The 22,469-nt window shown below is 36.0% G+C and overlaps 2 protein-coding genes and 2 non-coding genes across 4 annotated transcripts; 1 reads left to right on the plus strand and 3 right to left on the minus strand.

Annotated features, from left to right (window-relative positions):
• Positions 1 to 26: 26 nt before the first annotated feature.
• Positions 27 to 100, minus strand: TRNAI-AAU (transfer RNA isoleucine (anticodon AAU)). The gene has a single exon. It is a non-coding gene; the product is annotated as a tRNA-Ile (tRNA).
• An 83-nt stretch (positions 101 to 183) lies between these two features.
• Positions 184 to 257, minus strand: TRNAI-AAU (transfer RNA isoleucine (anticodon AAU)). Its single transcript has one exon. It is a non-coding gene; the product is annotated as a tRNA-Ile (tRNA).
• A 567-nt stretch (positions 258 to 824) lies between these two features.
• On the minus strand, positions 825 to 7,266 carry LOC141618898 (la-related protein 6B). Its single transcript, XM_074435961.1, has 10 exons — positions 6,616 to 7,266; positions 4,704 to 4,785; positions 4,336 to 4,430; positions 4,092 to 4,163; positions 3,856 to 3,935; positions 3,475 to 3,574; positions 2,869 to 2,916; positions 2,668 to 2,736; positions 2,044 to 2,193; positions 825 to 1,371 (listed from the first exon to the last, which is right to left on the minus strand). Exons 1-10 carry the CDS (start codon positions 7,075 to 7,077, stop codon positions 1,126 to 1,128), a joined length of 1,404 nt encoding a protein of 467 aa, XP_074292062.1. The 5' UTR covers positions 7,078 to 7,266; the 3' UTR covers positions 825 to 1,125.
• Positions 7,267 to 15,721: 8,455 nt separating this feature from the next.
• Positions 15,722 to 19,425, plus strand: LOC141618904 (uncharacterized). The gene is made up of 4 exons (XM_074435965.1): positions 15,722 to 15,872; positions 16,736 to 17,218; positions 17,655 to 17,899; positions 18,744 to 19,425. Exons 2-4 carry the CDS (start codon positions 16,761 to 16,763, stop codon positions 18,983 to 18,985), a joined length of 945 nt encoding a protein of 314 aa, XP_074292066.1. The 5' UTR covers positions 15,722 to 15,872; positions 16,736 to 16,760; the 3' UTR covers positions 18,986 to 19,425.
• The last annotated feature ends 3,044 nt before the right edge of the window (positions 19,426 to 22,469 follow it).

Here is a 22,469-nt window from a genome sequence, read left to right on the forward strand (position 1 = left end):
TATTTAAAAAAAATAATTAAAGTTGTTGGCCTATGCAGGTCTCGAACCTGCGACCTTCGCGTTATTAGCACGACGCTCTAACCAACTGAGCTAATAGGCCTCTGTTGGTATTCAATTTTTTTGTTTTTTTGTTTTAAAAAATATAATGTATATTTAAAAAAATAAAAAATTAAAATTGTTGGTTGGCCTATGCAGGTCTCGAACCTGCGACCTTCGCGTTATTAGCACGACGCTCTAACCAACTGAGCTAATAGGCCTTTGTTGGTAATAAGCTGTCGGGAGTTTGTTATCAATAATAAGTTTTGCTTTAAACAGTTCGGAATAAGACTGACTAATGTCACCATTTTTTTAGGGGGCTGTTAATGCCACAACCATTATCAACTGCTCCACGGGATTTTCTATGTACATTTATGCATGGGTGTACTGTTTATGTGAGAGAGGAGTTGTGGATTAGTTGATAACATTCGTGGCATTATCAAGAGCCTTTTTTTAATAGAGTGTAACCATTTAATGACAAAATATAATAACTAAAGTTGTCACTTTTTACCCTAAAAATGACGGGCTATAACCCGTTTGAAATAAGAATTTACGTTGTACTATAGTTTCATTCTCTTTCGTTATTAGCTTTGTTTGCAATTTCTCCTTCCAAAAGCGCAATTGAAATGAAGTTTCTCAACATAACTCATCTTAGGTTGTTCACGATCAAATTTTAGAGCAGTATCCTTAAAAAAAAAAAGAAAAAATTTAGAGCAGTATGGGCTGTATTAACGAGTCGAGTCTAGATTATCAATGAGTCGTTGGGAAGCTTTGAAGAGAGCATTACATGAGAAAACTTGTACAACAAAGACTTGCATTCCATTGACCATCGTTCAGTCATTCATTCACATATTTCTACATGTATGAGACCCCAGTTACTTGGTTTTACTTTCTACATTTCTTCGTCGGCACAACAAATGAGTTTGATACATATCTATTCCGGGAAATAAGCCACTCGATAACATGGAGGCACACAAATAGAACTCGCTAAAGTTTCCCCCCCTCGAAGCACTCAGCACACGGGCACACGATGACTTAGTAAGCACACAAATTCTGAAACCAAATGTGCAAAAGTTTTTTGGGCTTGAGTTAAGCAGCAGGAACAGGAAGGGGTTTCCCTCGACCCAATGAGAATCCTCGGGTGCCATCAGGCATTCGAGGTCCAGGAGGCGGCTGCTTGGCAACACCAACAACTGGCTGCTCACCGTTACTTGTCCTGTTATTCTGATGGTGATGATTATGATTGTTGTTATGACCCCTTCCTCGCCCTTTTCCTTTGCCCCGATTCCGGCTCTTTTTCTGTCCTCCCTCTTTCTCCATGCCTTGTTCGTCTCCCTGTGAGAACAAACAATGACAAATTTTGAAAAAGAGATGAAACAAACATGTTAAACCAGGGCATCTACTAGGATAGTTGGTTGCCCCTTCGCCTGAGAGTTTACAAATGGATGAGCATGGGGTATGTGAGATTGTGAGCTAGCTCAAGGGGTAAAGTCATTAAGTAGTAGTACTCATAACCGGCGTCGAAACTCGGCAAACTGGAAACTGACCTTGTGGCTCCTTTTACAACCAAAAAAACATGGATGTGCATGGGGTATGTGAGCTAGCTTAACGGGTAAAGTCATTAAGTGATAGTACTCATAACCGGCGTCAATACTGGGCAAAATGAAAACTGACCTTGTGGCTCTCTTTACAACCAAAAAAAAAATGGACCAAAAGATGATCGCTAAAAGAAGCCAAGTGGACATTGACACGAACATTTAATACTAGAGAGGATGTTCAAAAAGCTCAATCCAAAATAACTATCAGGATTCGAAGAAAGCTATCAAAAATACTGGATAAACAGCATACTTATACGAAAGGAGAAAAATATGCACATCAGTTTATGAATTTCACGAAGCAGTCATTAACTGAAATAAGTTGTACAATAAAGCCAGCAAATACAACTAATCAGATGTGTTTGTCTCCATCAGATAGCCATTTAATATAGTGATAGCCGAAAATACTTACATGTTCGGGAGATTGGCCACCCATCTCAGCAGTAATATGTTCTGTTGGTTTCTCATTTTGGTTCAGCTCAGAAGTGGAAATAGATACTTCTTCACAGTTTACTTCGCCATCATTGCCTGCTTTCTTCGCTTGTCTTTGGCCAGGCTTCAACTGAAGCAAGAAATAATGGGAAAAGAAGGGAATATATATGGATCAAATGGAAATCATCATAATATAAAAAGCGTATTAATTCCGGTTAAAATAAATTACCTATTTAACGATCTAACAAACATGTAGAATAACGGGTTACAACATTGTCCTTTTAAGGAAAAAACGATCACTTTTGAGGTTTTCAACTGTGTGTCTCATTAGCTGATTTACAAAGGACCCAACAACCAAGTTACTGCAAGTCTGCAACAATTGGTCCATTTGTAGCTAATGAACAGTCCCTGAAGTTTTCAAGGGTAATAATCAAACAATTAATCTGCAAGAATAACCCACACCAAAGTTCGAGTTTTCTGGGATTAAGTTCTGGGATGTATTTTCTCACCAAATAACCCACATGTAGGAATAAATATACCAACATAACAAAAAACCTTCAAAGGAAATAAGCAAATAGATGATCTGGATGTAAAGAGCTTATACCACTTGTTTCAGAAGTGGACGAACTCTTAAACCATTCCTCCAGCTATCCTCAACATTCAGCTCCGCAATCTGAAAGAAAAACAAAATTTTCACCATTTTTACTCAATATCCTTTCAAGGAAAGGAAATTTTTTTAGGGGAAAAAACATTTCAATGAGAACAACAGAAATATAGAAATCGCAAAAGCAAACCAAATCCATACCGCTTTCTCAGCTAGCTCAACTGATTCATATTCCACAAAAGCATGCAACTGCACAACAGACAAAATTGTTGTCTATTAGGACACACAATAACAGCCATCACATCAACAATACAAGTTTCAATAGAAGTTCTAACTATTCCAGTGTAATTAGCCTCCTCACCTTATTTGTTTCGTTCACTTGAAGGATATCAGATACTGAAATAAAATGTCACGTCCATTCGTTTCAACTATTTTTTAATATTTAGAATGATAATCAGCTAACACCACACACCAGAGCACAATTCAATTCATTTCTTTAGCACTATAAATCCAATCACTACTTCAGTAAACTCTGTTCTAAAATTCAATTCTAAGCTAAAAGGGATGGGGTGATGAGAATGATATTTAATGTGGCAATTCTGTCGCGCCAAATTTTTTGTATAAAATTCATCAGTTGTGGAAAATTTTAATCATAAGAACATTATGACCAAAAAAAAAAAATTAAAACAGAAGGAAAGAGCTGAACTCACAAACTGCCCTTGTATAGAACAGCAACGACTCAATAAAGCAAGGACAAACTACAAACATGTAACTTTGTCACAGCTGAGCATAGTACTTTCCGCTTACCTTATTGTTGTAAGGATAATTGTCAGTTTTTGAAGACCTAGATGCTGAGGAAGCTCCATTGTTGGAAGGCTGAGGCTGACAGGTGCGAATAGACTTCACACTGAAGAAAAACAATGGGGACAAACGCTCAACTATGACCAAGAAATAGTATACCAAGCACCAATAACTCTATACCCTAATACGCCATAATAGGACCCTTTTTTCTCTTCTTTTATCATATACTCCTACTTATATTTGCGGGCCTTCCACGGCAACATCCCTATCAATGTTAACAGGGTATATGGAAGGGTAAGTGAACCAACATCCATCGTTGATGAAGCCTTAAACATCTTGTTCCATGAAGTCTATATACTACACATGCAATAGTTAGATAGAATGTACCTCCCAATAACTGAGAAAATCTTCATTAGATTTTGGTGGCAATGATCCTCTGGCAAATTTTCTGCCACAATGATGCGAGCCTACACAGGGGAAAAAAAGTATATGACGCATAAATGCATGTAGAAACACAGAGTATTTCAAGGTGCACAACATATAATATGGAACTGATAATTAATTATATAGTACTGTATATATTAATAAGAGTAACACGAAAATATTCGAACTTAATTGCGTACCTGCAGTTCTTCCATGTCAGAGCTAGTAAGAGGTTGCAGGCGTTTCACTTTCTTCCCATCTTCACTAACTGCCTGAAATGAAGGCCAGGATAAATTTGTGAGATGGGCAGAAACATTCTAGACTGCAGAAACAGTATCAAGACGAGATATTTTATAAGATAGAAAAAAAAACCACTAGCTCTCTCTCAGAAATTTCAAGACACTAGCAAACTTGCACGTAAAGAGTACTCGCGAAAGAACGTACAAGTTTTGTTGAGTTTCTCAATACGGCTGCAAGCTGAGAATTACTGCTTATCAAGGCCTTAATCTTCTTAAAGGAGGCAACAACTGTCACTGGAACTGCATATAGAGTCACACAGAAGTCAAAATGGTATGACAATTCATCAAAGCAAAGAATAAATAAATAATATGATGTTCCTAAATAATACTCCCTCCGTCTCAACAGATTATTTACATTTTATTAACATACTCCTCACGAATGAATAGAAGTGTAAAGAATCTGTTGAGACGTAGGTAGTACATGATTATCCTCATTGTCACCCAAGAGGCACCTACCGAGGCATGGGGTCAAATATGCAAAAAAAGGTAAAATAAAAGGTTGAATGATCATACCAAATCCTTCGGGATCCTTGAAGATGAACTTTATAAGATGATCCGTAGTAGCCAAGTTCACATCACTGAAATAGTACTCCACCTAAGTCATCATTTGTTAGGTCGTTAAAAGATATTCAGTAAAATAACTTATCATAAGTCTAGGTTGAACTATGATTTTAAAAAACAATGATTCAAGATCCGAAAGCAATAACTATCAGCACAAAAATTAAATTGTCAAGTATGCAACATGCAAAGTCTTTCAAGATTAAGCCAGGAAAATCAAGTACTTAGTTTCAGTAAAGATTGTCCTTCACGTATATCTCATGATGAAATACACACAACAAATGACTCTAAAGGCCTTGTTTGGATACAAAAAAAATGGAGGGGGAGAGGAGTTTTCCCTCCAAATATTTTTTTCTTTGGAGGGAAAATAATTTACTTTTCCTAAACTCTAAACCATCCCCCTCCAAATCCCTCCACCCCCACTTGATTATCCAAATAAAGAATATTGGCTCCCTCCAAATCCCTCCCTTTCACTTCCCTTCAAATTTATCTATCTAAACAAGGCCTAAATCTCCCTCTTATTACAGCCCAAATCATCCTTCCGTCCACCTTACCGAAGCTCGCATCTCAAGAAACCTCTCTCCTTCAAACTAACAGGGGCACAGCACCTCTGCAGTTATGCTATCCAATACCACCAAGTGAAGACATAAGTAGTTTAAGATGTTTGCAAAATCGTGTCAAATGGTATTTCCGAAATGGCAAGCCACGCATCTCTTCCAGCAGCCTCCGGACGTTGGTTGGCAAGATCGTGCTACTTACAATTCACAGTCTTGGCAAATTAAGAAAGTGGCAATTTATAGAGTTTCTGTGAAATGTATCATATTATTTTTCCATACACACCTTTTCACCTATGTCACATCAGAAGACGCTATATCTTTATTTCATATCTATCATTTGGACCATAGTTAATTTCACTATTTTCTCAAATTATTTTTCAAGCTAGAGAATTCATCTTATTTAGTGAGTTGAATTTCAATTTCTAGGCTTGGAATCTCACAATGTAGACAACTTAAAATGTAAACTACACCATGCAATTAGGGTATAATAGAAATATAAAACCCCATCAATGATCAAATTGAACTCCTATACTCCATTACATTTAAACGCCACCGAACTAAATTTATGAGTCCCTTGGAAATAATTAGGCCATTACCAACAAGTTTCGACTATTCTACCCCTAAACATTACACGTGATAAACCAAGCATATACGGAATACCGTAAATCACTTAATCTCCAACCAGACTCATATATTTCTGCAAATTCAGAGTCAACTTCTGCACATGAAGCCACCTTGATCACCATCCTAAACTCATTCCTCTTTTTTCGCTGAAATGTAGTATAATACCTCAGTCACCAACATTTGACCAATTCTCCATAAATTAATCAACACAATGTGCTAATATACCGGGGCAATAATCTCCAACCAAAAAAACCACGATTCCAATCAATTAGTCAACTCAACAATCCCTCCGCCTCAATCATTTATTTACCTTCATTTAAAACACCCCTCGCAAAACACAAACAAGTGACTGAGACGGAGGGAGTAATAACTAATAATCACCATACGAAGACGTAAATCGAACAAAAACTACAAAAACAAACCTGATCACCATCCTAAACTCATTCCTGTTATCTTACCAGTTACCTAAATATTCATCCACCAACATTTGACCAATTCTCTACAAATTAATCAACACAATGTACAGAAAAACACACTTCCAATCTATAAGTCAACTCAACAAATACAATTGACTGGGACGGAGGGAGGGAGTAATAATCACCATACTATCTTTAACTAAAATACGCGTGACAAAAGGTAAACAATTGACTAAGACGGAAAATCGAACAAAACCTAGGAAAACAAACCTGATTAATCAACTTCTGCGCGGCCTCATCCGATAATCCATTAGTATTACTACTACTATTACCACTACCACCTTGATCCTTATCAACTTGACCGCCTTGACTAGACCCCACAGCATCCACCTGCTTACTAACCTTCTTATACTGACGATCATTGTTACTCTGATTATTACTGTTATTGTTACTATGATGAACTTGATGGTGATGAATATGAGGATGAGGATGCGGAACACCGCGAACCGGAACCGGAATCGGAATCGTCGGCGGGAACACATGTACCACCGCAGTAGACGGCGGCGGAGGCGGCGGTACGATCATCGGCAACGGCGGCGATTGAGCCGGTTTCATCGGAACAAACTCTGGCGCTTTAGCGTTTAACTTACTAAACGACGAGTTTCGAGATAACGGAGGTTGTGGTTGATCAGGATCGATTGGAATTGAGGAATCTAGGGTTTGATCGGACATTTTTTTAATTTTTTTTGGGTTTTAATTTGGGGATTTAAAGAGAGAGAGAGAGAGAGAGATCGGCGGAGAGAGGAGTGGAGAATTAAAGGGGATTTGGGATTTGGGAGGGATGATTGTGGGGCCTACTATGGTATACCAGTACTCATAGTAGTAATGTTGTTGTGGGGTGTTTTTTTTTTTTTTTTTTTGGTGTTGATCAGAGATCCTCACCGACAACAAAAGAATCTCCTTCGGGATATCAAGCGCAATTTAATGGGTTGACCCCTCCCAAGTTTGGCTTTTTTCATTCGCAAGAGTCAGGAATCGAACCCCTGACCACTTGTTTAAGAGATGAGAGCCCTTACCACTCACACCAGCCAACTTTGGTAATGTTGTTGTGGTGTAGTGTGGCAGTTTTGGGGGAAGATTTGATTTTAATTCGTGATTGGATTTGAAGTCGTATTCAATTATTTTCATCATTGGTGTGATTGGAATTTGGGAATGGTCGACTTAGACGATTCCCAAGTCGTGGCAGTAAGTGGATTATATATCTGATGTAATACATTAGATTGTATAGTTTTTGAGCATTAAGATAAAAATTTTGAGTTTTAATCTAAAATTTTTGAGTTTATTATTAAGTTTTTAAGTTTATTTATTTAAACTTTAATCTCAAAAAAATTACATATAAGCTCAAAAAAATTGATTTTTGACATCATAAAACTAAGATGAAATTTATAAACTTTATAGTACTCGAAAAATACACAAAAACTCAAAAAGTATTAAGCATGATGTAGTACATCAGATGTACAATCCTTTTTCTCCAAGTCGTGGTCGCACTAATTAGATCGCAATACGATTTTACTCTTAGTCTCACTTTATTTATCTTGATTTACTCACACTTTTTCAAGCAGAAGATCATGACTTACCTCATTAACCCAATCATTTTTTCTACTTTCCAACACTTCCAATTAATTTTTTACTTAGTTTAAATGTTGTAACCAATTACAACATCACACATATAAGGTCATCAATTAGGTTAATTTGCTCCACCCCGGGTCACCAATTGACCATATCATCTCAAAGGTCATCCTAATCATCTAAGAAGGTCATCCTAATTATCTTGCTAATGGAGTAATGGGTAATTAGCATGACCCCACAAGGTCATGACCTTGCTCGGGCATGGTCTTAGATAATACAGTAAGTCATTGAGATACCTCTTTTTAATCCCACTTTATGTGTTTTTCGTTACTATTTTATTATTATAATCGCAATTTCTAAATCTCGTATATCATTTTACTAAATCCTACACATTTTACCGACTTATTCCAAATTTACCCCTCCCATTTAGGGATGTCATCGGGGGCGGGTACAAGTGGGTACCGCCCCGCATCCGCCCCAGTTGGGGCGGGGATGGATAGAGCTTTGGCGGGTGGTGGGGCGGGTGCGGGTATGAAAATTGTACCCGCCATGGGTAATGGGGCTGGGATGGATTTTGCATCTTACCCGCCTCATACCCGTCTACCTGCCAATCATTAAAAAAATTAATATGATTATGACAATTTTTTAAATCTTATTTAGTTATAATTAAGACATAATGTTAATAATAACTATTTTGTAAAGATTTTTATTAACTTCTTTGGTGAAAAAACTAAAATTATAAAGATAAATTCAAAAAAAATGGAAATTAATAGTGAGTAAATTAACTTGTGCGAAAAATTTATCGAATAAAATTATGGTGTAACGGGTTAATGGGTAAGCGAGCGGGTACGGTTTTATATTTCCGTCCGTTCGGGCGGGGATGGTTTTGGAAACTTGTACCCGCCACGGGTGGTGGGGCGGGGATGGGTACAAGTTTTTCTTGGTGAGTACAGGGTATGGGGGAGCCTATATCCACCACCGCCCCGCTCCAATGACATCCCTACTCCCATTTCACATACGAATTAAACAAAATTAAACCCAATCTGGAATTCCCTCGTCCTTCTCTTTCTCTCCCCTCTTCCAACAGTGTCCCCTTCTCCGCCGCCTCAAACGTCGTCTCTGGCCATCAACTAACGACAACAACAGTATCAATTAACCCTCCGCTGGCCCATATGTCGTACCTCTTCAACACCCAAAATTCATTCGTCGAAACCACAAATACTACGCCGTGTTCCCTAAAATCTAACGCCGATGTGCACTTGTTGGAGCTTGTGTCATCCACAAATTAGTGTGATAACATTTGTAAATCTCTTACAGGTTCACAAGGGTATACTTCGTATATTTAATCAGTTGATTAACGTTTACCTAATAACGGTTGGCTTGCTAAAAAGTTTGACGTTATTGTCATACAGATGGCGGTGATCAACTGGTCCCTAAAGGTCACACCTATAGGACGTGTTTGAGAAATGTGGTCATAGAAATATAATCACATTGATGCCCAAAATGACTAAAAAGTTAGTCGATGTGTTGATGAGATAATTATTTATAGAAAATTAAATAATATTAGTTGAGACGAATTAACTGTCAATTCGTAAATTAAATATAATAAGTTATATTTAATTAAATATATATAATGTTAGCTTGGACGAATTAATCTGTTAATTCGTAATTAAATATAATCAGTTATATTTAATATCAACAAGTTGAATGTGTCATAGTGGTAATAGTGAGGGTACACAAGCCAAGAGGTCATGGGTTCGTTTCTCACTAGATGACAATTCAACACATATTATATATTTTTGGAAAGACCAAAATAAGGAAAATACACTCCTTATTTTCGGTCTGGTTGGCGAAAATTAGGATGTTTTTTTTTCCTAATTGACTCCATAATTTCGGTCTGTATAAAAAGAAAGGGAGAGAATTATTTCTACCCTAATTCTTTTTCTTGACCGAGCCTCCTCTCTCATAAAAACACAAAACAACTAAATTTTACAGAAAATTTTAAATCGATTTCTAGCATAATCAAGGGGCATATCTCATATCGTCTTGGGTGCAACTAATAGGCGAATATCAATTTTGATATTGTTCTTAGGCCATATTTGCTAGGACCGAAGGTTAATTCTAAATCCTTATACTTTGTTTATGTATTTTGTTTATGATCTTTTATCATCATTGTTAAAATTCGTTATAATCCTTCTAGTTTAAGGGAAGTATACAGATTATTTCCCACAGCACTTAAGTCAAGTCCACCTCTATGACACCCCCATACTCCAAGTGCTTTACCAGGACCACTCAGGTATAGAAATGTCACCATCTCGGTTTCCCGAGGCAATGATAATCAAATGACAATAACGAAACATAATTTAAATAGTATAAAGTTAAGTGATTACAATTCCCAAAAACCAAACTCATAAAATACGGTACAAGTTCTCCAAAAGCCAAATGTCTAATAAACTAAATAACATTGTCTAACAACAGCGGAAGACTCTTCTAACTGCAAGTGATGACTCATCCCAACTAGCCCATAAGCACCATATCAAACATGCTCAACAACTGCTCACCATCCCCGAATGGATCACCACAGTTTTACAAAACAAAGACGGGGTCAGTACTAATCACACAATACAATCACAAAGAGACAAGAATCAAAACAGCTCAATCGTCACATCAACCCGAACTCCATCACCAACTTCTCAATACTGACTACACACTAAAGTGTGTAGCCTTGCCAGAATACCCATCGCAACAGGTTACTCCTCGCCGCCAGTGGGGGACCGCAACCGTTTCCACCTAAGTCCCGCTCATCTCCATCGAGCGATAAACCCAAATCCATTAATGTGCACATCCCTTCTGTGGCGGGTTACACAGAAGGCGAATTGATAAGACGCATTTAGTAGGTGTTAATTTGGACGTATTTGTGCAAATTGGTGGTTTTGCGACGGTCTTTAATGTGCTTTGTGGAGTAATTTGTTAATTAGCTTTGTTCTTGGCAACATATGGGATTTATAGATGATTTTGGTACTTTGATTAATCATGGAGATTGTTAATGGAGTCGGGATTTGAAGTCATGTGTGACCTAAAGTAAAAGTGAAGAGTGATGGTTGAAAAGAAGAAGAAGGAGGAAGAAAGAAGCTACGCGCAACCTACATTCAACCAATGAGGTCGAATGTAGGTCGAACTAAAAGAAGAAAAACTTCCAGCAGTTACATTCGAGCAACATTCGACCAACATTCGAGCTATGCGCGAGCTGGAAATGAATCTATGTCATGTTGATTTGGCTACATTCGAGCTGCATTCGAGCTACGTTCAAGGTCAACAGTTACATTCGACCTTGGTGTAGACTCGTCATATCATACCTTGTTATTTTATTTTAATCGGTTTGTTCCGACTTTATTATTATATATTTCCTAATCTAGCTTATTACTATATAAGCTTAGTCTTTAGTTTGAAGAAAACACTTTACTTTTACTTTTTACACTTTTGCAATTCCAGAAGAAAACCTAATTATTTTAGATCTAATATGAGGAACTAATTCCTCCCTTCTTGGTTCAACTTTTGAAGCTACCGATTAATCGATTGTGATATTGTCTTTACCTTTTATCTTTCAAATATTGTTCTAATCTCTTGTTCTTTATTCCTTTGATTTTTATTTACTTTCATTATCTGATCAATAGTGTTAGTAATTATTAATCTTTTGCTAGTTTAGATTATCGACTCAGTTTGCTTGATATCTAAATTAAAGTAGCAACCTTTGTCCTTGTAATTGATTCAGTTTATCATTATTTGGATTTAGAAAGAGATTAAACATACAATTGAATTACGACTGCGTGGTTGTGGTTATTGTTTCTATCGATTCCTTTATTCATTACTGCTGCTATTGGGTTGAATCTGACACGCGTGTGTTAAATTATTTGATAGTTAGGGTCTTATAATATCGTTGATCGAATTATTTGACTATTCTTAAGAAGGAACAGAAATTAATATTTCATATTTATTTCACGATAGATACTTGAAGGTAAATTGGTATTTGAGACTTTCGATGATAGATTGACTTAATTGGTAGCGGAGATAAGTTGACCCAAGACTTTTAATCATCTGAATTACTCTAATTTCATTACTTGCTCTAGTCTTAGTTGACCAAACAAACAAATCCCCCCAAATCGGTTACTTTACTCTGCATTAATACACATATTAGTTAACTTAGTCCTTCTCTGTGGGTTCGACCCTTACTTCCATTATATTGCTATTTTTAGTAGTGTAGTTGAATAAGTGATATAAATTTATTTTGATAGGCTACGACTTTCAGCCCGTTACGAATCATGAGCGTGAAGCCACTCCCGCAAGTGACTCCACTCAGCCAGGGACGCACCCCGAAGAACACAAACAGATACAATCAACAACAACCAACAATGATAAAATCCACAACTGTCGCAATACCGATATGATACTTTAATAACAATCACAATCAACACCAAACCACATTATGTGACTAATACTGAGTAGGGAAACCCTACCTGGAATGCAAACACATGCAAACGATCTTAGCAGCTGTCTCAAAACCTTTCCTCTACGAATTCTCCTCCTATCACATAATCACATAATTACTAACAACACAACTAATCACAAAAACCCACAATCCCATAAATTAGGGTTTAAACAAAGTCAATCAAACGCTATAAATTTGGTATGTAGATCTTACCCTTGACGCAAGGATCACTACGATGCAAAGAATAATGAAATCCGACCCCTCAAGCTCCGGGATTTGCCAATAATGCGGATGAAGAGAACAACGTAGTTTTAAATCTCCTTTGAGTGAATTAGGTTTATGAAAAGTGTTTAGTGAAGAAGACGATATAAAATATATACTAATCCGCGTCATTAACAAAACCCGTCAAAATATTACCCGTTAACCGACTTACTCGATCGAGTAACTAACGTACTCGATCGAGTGCCACTTACTCGATCGAGTACCCTACAGATAGAATACTGTTTCGTAACTCAAAACACCCTTACTCGACATAGTAAGGCCTACTCGATAGAGCATCCAGAGACTCACAAAACCGTAGTATTACAACCTCATTCGGTAATGGCTCGGTCCGTTAATGGCGTCGACTTGCGTGGGTGACCCTGTGTTTGATTGGAATACTAGGAACTCTATTCCGTCGAAGAAAACGAACCTTTTATCTTTTATGTCATTTAAGGAGACTTTCCAAACTAGATTTCAGCCGACGTCGGTGACGTGAATGTTTCCATGAAGGGCCAAAGCGATGTCCTTCTAGGCGGCAGAGGAAGGGGAGTTGGACCAATCGGGTTGGGAGAGCGATAGAGAAAGGCGAGTAGGGGTATAAACGAGTCGAGCTGAGCCCGAGCACGAGTGGGCCCGGGCTCAGCTCGAATTTTGTAGCTCGAGCTCGGGCTCGGCTCGAAACTCGTCGAGTGTAAAAAATTTAAGCTCGACCTGGCTCGGGAAAAGCTCGAGCTCGGCTCGAGCACGTTTTGTCATTATATTTTTTCAATTTTTCACCTTTTAAACCTAACTAAATATAAATATTTTTAAAAAACAAATAAAATTACAAAATACTAAATAAATATTATAGTATAACATACTTCTATAAATGTCTAAATAAAATATAATCTGAAATAAAGATAATGTTACAGTATAGAGATTATACAAAAAAATTATAAGCGAGCCCAAACGAGCTTCCGAGCCGAGCCTTATTTAGCTCGGGCTCGACTCGTATTTAATCGAGCTCGGCTCGAGCTCGGTTTGATCGAGCACGAGTCGAGCTTTGACCGAGCCGATTCCGAAGGCTCAACGAGCCGACTCATATCATAGACAGCCCTAAGGGCGAGCGCTTGGAGAGATAGGGTTTAATTTTTTTTGGTCGGGTGTGTTAATAAGAGAGGTAAATTTGGAATAAGTGGATAATTTGTGTAGAATTGAGTAAAATGATGTGCGAGATTTAACATATCCCTTATTAATTGTGGCTAAAAATGAATCTTAATTTTCATAATATTTCATAATTATTTCGATTTGATTTAATGCATATATATAATATATTTATATAAATATATAAGCCTTTTAAAATTACATGTCTAAATAGTAAAAGTAATTATGCTAATAGTTAAAATAATTATACTAACATTAGATATATTAATATGATAGTAATTCACGGGAATAGTGAAATTATTATTATTAATGCGCCAATAGTGAAAGTAAAAAAATTTATGTAATAATAATTACGGCGAGAGTAGTGAAAGTAAAATAACGAATGTAACAAAAGTAACAAACTAACAAAAAAAAGTACTGACCCGAGACCCGAAGTGACCCGACCCGAAAACTATGGTCATGTGATGTTTGGTACTCAGCAGATTATAATTAGCAGAAGCAGATTGGTCAAGCATTACAAATGACGGATTTAATTGGCATGTTTGAGTGTTTTGACCAGTATATTAAAATTAGCAAATTTAGTAGAAGTATTTCGTAATTAGCAGGTTTAGGTTAATAGATAGTTGTATACATGTGTAAATTACGGATAGATTCGTTTTTTACAATCTACTAAAGTGAATATGCAGGGGGAGTAGCATATTGGAAAACTCTAGATTAGAGCTCAATCTACTGTTTCAATATGTCATTTGCCAAACACGTAATCTACCTAGTATAAAAGCTAGATTTTTTAAATGCTTCCTATTGGTTCCTATCTACCTAGTATAAAAGCTAGGTTTTTTAAATGCTTTCTATTGGTTCCTATTTTGTAGGGATTGAAATTCTTTTTAGTTGTGTGGGATCCCATGTTATTTGAAAGAATTAATTACCATCTCTCTTGATTCAGTTTATTTTGCATTTCCTTTCATTGATTCACAAATAACCCCACATAATAATATATATGACATGATTTAGAAGAAGAAAATAATTGCAGCAACATATCTTTGATTTAAAATCTATGAAGTCGTGTCGCGTGAATATTCCTTTTATACTAATTAAACAAAAATTAAATTACACTTTTTTTAGCGTAAAAAATTAAATTACAATTTATATCCTCTCATATTATCTTTTAAAAAACAAAAAATAATAAAATCAGAAATTTTGTAATATGAAAAAACAATTACGGAGTCCTAAGCTACACTAAAAAAATTATGCAGTAGTAAAAAAATTACAAAACTAAACCTCAATTTTTGTCGATACGGCGTTTTTGTTTTCGGAGAGGCCCTTTGACTTTAATTTTTACAAAAATTTAGTAGACCGAAAATCATAAAACTACACCATTAAATTCCGTATAAAAAAGAGTTTTAATTATGATGTTTTTTTTTCCTTATATTTTAAGAAATATTTAAGAGAAAATAGAGTGCCTTAAAAAGTGAGAATGACACATACATAAAACTAGAAGGAGTATTAGTTAACGTATTTTTATATTAGAATTTTAGAAACGACCCGTGCATATTTTGCACGTGATTAAAACTAGTTTAGTAGATTGCTGAGTCAAACATGCTAAAGTCTTCTGTTTACCAAACACCTCCTATATTTATTTCATTACAATTTTAAGATGTTTAATAAAAAAATATATTAATGATAATTTTTTTTTTTTTGGTACATAATGATAAATTTATTAGTTATGCAATTTTAAATAGAGATAGTCCGATCAGGGCCAATGACCAATATTAGTTAGAATTATTTCTATAAAATAATCCAATAAATTATTAGGTTACGGGTTCGATTTACCTTGCGAATAGTGTTCACTCTTGCCCTCATCTTAGGATCGTTTTGTTCACAAAAAAAAAAATAAAAATCTTAGGATTGTTAGGGTTTATCAACGGAGTGAAGTTAGCCAGCTAAACGCTTAAACCCGTTGCATAACCCTTCTCTACCCCCTGTTTTCATCTCCTCCTTCCCAAAGTTTGTAAGTTTTCTTTGATCCTTTGTTCAGCTAATCCGCAATTTTTTTATTTTAATTTGTGCAATTGTAGAATCATGCCTACAGTAATTTTTTTTACAAATGCTTATTTATGGATCTCTGCCCAAATTTTTACCTTTCTAATTGTTCTGAATTAATCCAATGTATTTAGGATTTGCTATGAATAAAAGTATTGAATTGTTTTTTTAGCATAAAGAGAGCCACAAGGGCAGTTTTGATTTTGACGGGTTTGAAACCGAGGCCATGACCAGCGCGTCTTGCTTCAGACGGCTGTTTCCCGTCTGTGAAATAAGACGGGTAACATGTTGTCATTTTACAATAAAATGTTGTTATTTTCTGATAACATGTTACCATTATTTTTCACATCATTTTCAGGGTAAAAAGTGACGCCTCTAGTCATAACATTTTGTGGATTAAATGGTTACATTTTTTTTAAAAATGGTTACATTTTTTAAAAAAATGGCAACATTTTATCCGTCTTATTTCAGACGGGAAAACAGCCCGTCTGAAATAAGAATTTGCGTAGTTGAATTATTCTACATTTGATTTGTTCTTTAGGCGGATTTTTAATAAAGTCGTGTTTTGGCTGTTCTCAAGTCAGAGACTAATTTTTTAATGGGAAATTTGAAGAAATACTTATTTAGTTGCGGGCTTGTTTCTATGAGTCTAGATGTTGAATCAACATTCTTTTGGCCGTTCTCTATTCATAAACTAATTTTTGATGGGAAAGCTGAACATTTTCTTAAGTAGTTGCTGGCTTGTTTCTGTTAGCAGTTTAGCACATGTCTTATTTAGATGCTGAAACAATCGTCTGATGGTGCGTTTGATATCTGTTTCTTGCTCTGCAGTGTTAGGTGTCTTCTAAAGAATAAAATGAGGAACATGATACCAACTGATCCTTCGCAAATCCTTTCTCTTCAAACCCGGATTCAAGATGGGGACCTAGTGGTAGTATACGAGCGACATGACCAAATGAAGCCCATCAAGGTAACTGAGGGTGCTGTGCTTCAAAACCGATTTGGAGTGTTCAAGCATTCGGATTGGATTGGAAAGCCATTTGGGTGTAAAGTATTCAGCAACAAGAAGGGGTTTGTTTACCTTTTAGCACCAACGCCAGAGCTGTGGACCTTGGTGCTAAGTCATAGGACCCAGATTTTGTACATTGCTGACATTAGCTTTCTTATTATGTACTTGGAGATAGTCCCTGGATGCTTGGTTTTGGAGTCTGGTACTGGTAGTGGGTCACTCACCACTTCACTTGCAAGGGCTGTTGCTCCGATGGGTCATGTCTACACTTTCGATTTTCATGAGCAGAGGGCTGCTTCAGCTAGGTTAGTTTGCCCTCCAATTATATTTAATGATGATTTAATCTTTTTTGAGCAATGTTTATAACTTGAAAAACCCAAAAAAAGAGCTTCCAGTTTTATGATGGATTAATGCATGTGTCTATTTAATAATATCGCTGGAACCCTGTTTAATCATGCACACTGGACGCTCATGGTCCTTGGCGCCTCACTAGGTCTTTGTTTCACATGGCCGAGCCACAATAACTGAGTTTCCCTTGTTTCATTTTAAATAGATGCAACTCTTATTGTCTTTGTAGTTTTCTTATTCCCCAACCAATTCTTTTTTATCCGAATTGCGGAAACATCCCTGATAGCGTACAAATGACGCGTAAGAATGCTGGATAGTTGCTAACAATTGTAGGCAGACATATGTAACATTCGACTAAGTACTGACAAATCACGTTTGTTTTTTCAAAAATAGGGAGGATTTTGAAAAGACAGGTGTGAACAGCTTAATTACAGTTGGGGTTCGGGATATTCAGGGCGAGGGATTTCCTGATGAATTTGTCGGCAAGGCAGATTCTGCGTTCTTGGACTTGCCTCAGCCTTGGCTTGCTATCCCTTCAGTTGGAAAAATGCTGAAACCAGATGGGGTTTTGTGCTCATTCTCGCCCTGCATTGAGCAGGTTCAGCGCTCATGTGAAAATCTTAGAACGAACTTTACAGGTAACTTTTCTTCAAGTTGACATTACTTCATGCTTGGTCATCCTCACTTCACTTTGGCTTACTTATGGGAATGGTTTTCTAATGCTTAAGAATAAGTAAAAGTTGTCAAAGTGGGATTTAGGGGACACTGTTTACTTTAGAGCAAGGGATTCAGTGATTTCACATTTGAAGTTTGAACCTTTGAGCGATACATCAATTGTTTTATTTTGCGGCGTCAGTAAGTGATTTAAATGGGTACTTGGTGCAGTTATTGCACTTAAATTCTATTTTTGGGTTTTAAAATATAGAATCATATGAATAATGTAAAAACCCGTGAGTTAGAGCCTCTTTTTGGTAAGATCAAGGAATGAACACTTTCTTGCTCCGTAACGAACTTTTCCGAAAATTTTGAACCTAATATTTTCAAAGAAAGGCCAGTTAGGTTTGGAAGTGAGTCTTGAAAGTCCGAGTCTTCCACTGGATAAATAGATATAAAGATGGTTTTTTCGTTGCCTAGGTGAGAATTTTTGTCCTACGTAATCAACTGCCAACATCCAAAGCAAGGAGCCCAACACATTACTTGAATTGAAGGACCCTTCACTATTTCGGTAGTGGAATCAGTCTAGTTGATTCTTGTTAACGTATAGTCTCGTACACTTCTTCGTTGCAAGTTCATATATTGATTCTCCAAAGTTGCTCCTGATCTTGCAATCAGAAGTACAGAACACAATCCTAGGTTGACCAGTTTATCAAAACATTCCCCTAGCACATTCTTGTAATTTTAATCGTAGAGCATTAACGAAAATAAAAATTCTACCTATGGTTCTGGGAGTTTTTACCAAGTAATTTTTTGTCTTCTATATAGATATAAGAACATTCGAGGTTCTCTTGAGAACTTATGAAATAAAAGAAGTGATATCCGAGTCAAGCCAAGGAGATGAGAATGTCAGCTTCAAATCCCCACCTTGCAAAAAAAGACAGCATTCAACTGAGAAAAGCAGTGCAATAAACGCTTCTGCTACTACAACAGTGATGGCTAAGCCATGTGCCGAAACAAGAGGTCACACTGGTTATTTGACATTTGCAAGACGGAATTGTTTTTCATGATGGCATTACCCATCCACAGTCAACAGACCCGTCCAATTTCGGTCCATACGGATTTTGGCTGGTCAAATGTCGGCAAGGCGTTACCCTGCCAGTCAGCTCCTTGCATTGGAAGTCCTACCTGTGGAATCGACTATTGACTATGGAGTTGGACATCGGGGAAAAGAAGCGGGACATCAAAGTAAGTCTCAGAATTTATTTTGTATCGACTAGAAGTACTCTTTAAACCAGTTTTCATTGGCAGAGACGCTGCAATGTACTCTCTACTACTTTCTAGTTTGCTGCTGTCAAATTGTTGTACACCATTGATTTTCTAGAGCTTTGTAGTCGCTAATGATCGATGATATATGTTGTACCTTTCTTCTGGGTAAGTTACAAGCTAATTATCGATACAATGTCCAGATACACCAGTTACTTGTAATTCACGGTTAATACTTAGTCAACTTAGGCTTTGTTTTTTTTTTTTTTTTTTTTTGTTGCTTAAGAGGGGCCAAGCCCCAGTACAATAAGAGAAATTAAACACGAACTAAACGTGGAAATGCTACGCCTAGAGCATCCTCACGCAGGATAGTACGAAGACCATCGGGAGGTTCTTCTAAGTAGGTAACGGTTCAACTTAGGCTTTGTCAACATGCGTAATTAACCTTAACTTCATATCTTTCTGGGAGTGGCATCCCTAATTTGATTGCTTTATAATATCCGTTTTCTCCTAAATATGGTAAGATTAACAAAATATTTTTACTAATTATGGTAAAAATGAATTTATACTTGCATATCTCATGATAAAACCCGATATATATATGAACTTTCTAGATTAGAAGTTAAATTCATAATATTAGATAACTACTTAGGATTTGAATGCCACATCATAAGGATTTGACTGTCATACTAATCAAAGCTTGTCAAAACTTCTCCCACTCTGTTGCTCACTTTCATCCCTTAGTTATCCTTTAATAATGAGGCAAGGGGTTTAATCCATGCACATAAGAATCAAAGCGTCTTGCTTGTGACGGGCTAATCCCGTCACAAGCTAAAGACCTCTCACAAAAAGGGAGAGGGGACAAGGTGGGGCATCCCCCATGTGCTTTCCCACTCACCTCTTATGGGTATTTTGTGAGAGAAAATGGTATCCGGATATCGCCGTCTTCAATGAGATTTTGTGCATAAGAATATAGCAAACTTCTTCCCTAAGTGTTTACCTAATCGTTAGAGCAGCAACAACGAGAGAATTACTCATTATTGTCCATGGTGGACATCGGGTTTACATAGAAAAATTACTGATGTACTCGCTAAACTACATGCTCTTATATATTTTTATATATAACAAGATTACAAACTTGTGTTCTAGTGTAAATGGTCGTTTAGATGAGTCATCGATTGCGTGAGTTATTGTAAATTAAGACGGTCTTAAACAAAAATTAATGATAAACGAGAATTCCAATTAAGTTGAACTCACATCATGTTAATACAAGATTGTCTAACAAAAGGCTAACTACCCGCATGATTGCATTGAAATTTGAATTGTAATCCAAATAAAATACGCAATAATTTAACCTTAATACAAAAGTCAAACTAGATTATGTAGCTAAGCTTACAAAGATTTGAGATAATCTGATACTAATCTCCTTGACAAGAACTTAATACAAGATCAACTTCGTTGTTAGCCATGGAATCCACTCACAAGTTGTGTTGAACGATTCATGGCAAATTCCTTGCAATTTTTTTTATATTATTAAAGATGTGAAATTAGACTTTTATTTTTTTGATAGAGTGATAATTAAACATTACTTTCGTGAAACCAACAAGTTTGCTACATTTATAGCTTCTATTGGACATTCATGTCCAACTCTTTCGAGGTGGTTTGAAAGCTGGTGGCTTTAAGATATGTTGGTCCTACTCCAGATGATCAATCTAATTTTCTTACCTTAAAAAAAAATTCATTGTAGACGGGTAATAATGTAATATCTGTCACTTTGAACAAACCTCTCGTAAGAAGCGCAAATGAGAGAGTAAATAGAGAAGGTTGTGAGAAGTTTCTTTAAAATGACGGCAAGTAAGACAAGTCGTTAAACATTAGGCCCAACCCATCTAATCTGAGCCGCCCTTTTCTGAAGTTTGACTCTTAACACAACTTTTTGCGTGTGTTTGTCAAAAGGTCAAGCTTGCCTAAGTTTACAACGACCTTATTCTTTGGGCTTGTAGCTACCTAAACACTTTGCCAAACACTAAAAACAGTTTAATATTATTTGTACTAGCAATTTTCATATAGGATCGTTTATACGGAGTATAATACGATGTATATGATTGACATAAGAGAAAAATAGCCTAAAATTAACATTTAATTATATTAATATTTTAGGTAGAGTTTGATAACTCGATATCTTAGGGTAAATGCTGACATATTGTAAGTTATTAATATAAAATATTTTTTTTTATAAAATTAATTAACTAATTTAATTGTTTTTTTTTTTTTTTTTTTTATAATTGGGCTAGTCATATGTGTAAAATGATTTTATGTAACAATTTGTGATTGAATATACTCTTATAAGTTATTATCGTATTTCTTGCACTCGAGTATTTTTTGATTTGTGAAAACTATTTCGATAATTAGGATTTATATTTGGTACTTATATATATTTTTGTTTTGTAAGAATATGAGCATAATTTGGCTTAGAAAAGTCCAACTATAAGTTGGATTAGGTTTATGATTGTGATTTACTCTTACTCGTATGGTCAAATAACAACATTTAATAAATGTGTATTTTCCACATTATCAAAGGATGTATCTTTGTTAACATAAATCGTTCAAAAAATCTCTCTTATCTGGTACGATAGGACTACAAAAAAATTGCACTTATATATATATTTTTTTTTAAAGAATTTTATAGATTATTATGGTTAAATCAGACTACGTAGATCAATGGTGAAATTAAGCCCGAAAATCAACACCATTCGTCCAAGTGTTCAACTAGTCTTAGTCTTAGATGGTTCTTGTAGTTGACTAGATGGTATACAAGTATACCACCTTTAGGCTTTAGCAGCCCACGGTGACGCCCAAATGGAAAGATTGTGTTATTACAATTGACCTTTCATAGTTTCATAGCCAAAACAAAGTCATTATAACTAATAATTGAAATGAAAAATGGGCGGATTAAGTAATTTTTCTTTTGTGTCAAATGAGACGCAAAACTAATCATATACTCCGTATGAAGGACGGACATTCAAACTTGTTATTCATTTAATATTTATCCGTTTTAATCACTAGACTAAAAAACTTTTGAATCGATCAATCAAATTGATAAAAGCCTAGTGTCACACATTGGCATATTTCAAATTTCACAAATTTTCATCTGTGACGGGTCGAATACTACCCATATGGGGACTGGGGAGATAATAAGACAAAAACAAAATAACTAGAGAGTATCATTATATTTTGTCTTATCTATCCATATAGGTAGTATTTTATCTGTCACAATTACGACGAATA

This window comes from Silene latifolia, chromosome X (assembly GCF_048544455.1).
Source record: "Silene latifolia isolate original U9 population chromosome X, ASM4854445v1, whole genome shotgun sequence".
Classification (NCBI taxonomy): domain Eukaryota; kingdom Viridiplantae; phylum Streptophyta; class Magnoliopsida; order Caryophyllales; family Caryophyllaceae; genus Silene; species Silene latifolia.

Coding starts and splice junctions, on each gene's coding strand:
- LOC141618904 (XM_074435965.1), top strand. CDS start 16,761: ATGAGGAACATGATACCAACTGATCCTTCGCAAATCCTTTCTCTTCAA. Junction 17,219..17,654: donor CAGAGGGCTGCTTCAGCTAG/GTTAGTTTGCCC, acceptor TTTCAAAAATAG/GGAGGATTTTGAAAAGACAG. Junction 17,900..18,743: donor TCTTAGAACGAACTTTACAG/GTAACTTTTCTT, acceptor TCTTCTATATAG/ATATAAGAACATTCGAGGTT.
- LOC141618898 (XM_074435961.1), bottom strand. CDS start 7,077: ATGTCCGATCAAACCCTAGATTCCTCAATTCCAATCGATCCTGATCAA. Junction 2,917..3,474: donor ATTATCCTTACAACAATAAG/GTAAGCGGAAAG, acceptor TCTGTTGTGCAG/TTGCATGCTTTTGTGGAATA. Junction 2,737..2,868: donor TTGAGCTAGCTGAGAAAGCG/GTATGGATTTGG, acceptor TTTTTCTTTCAG/ATTGCGGAGCTGAATGTTGA.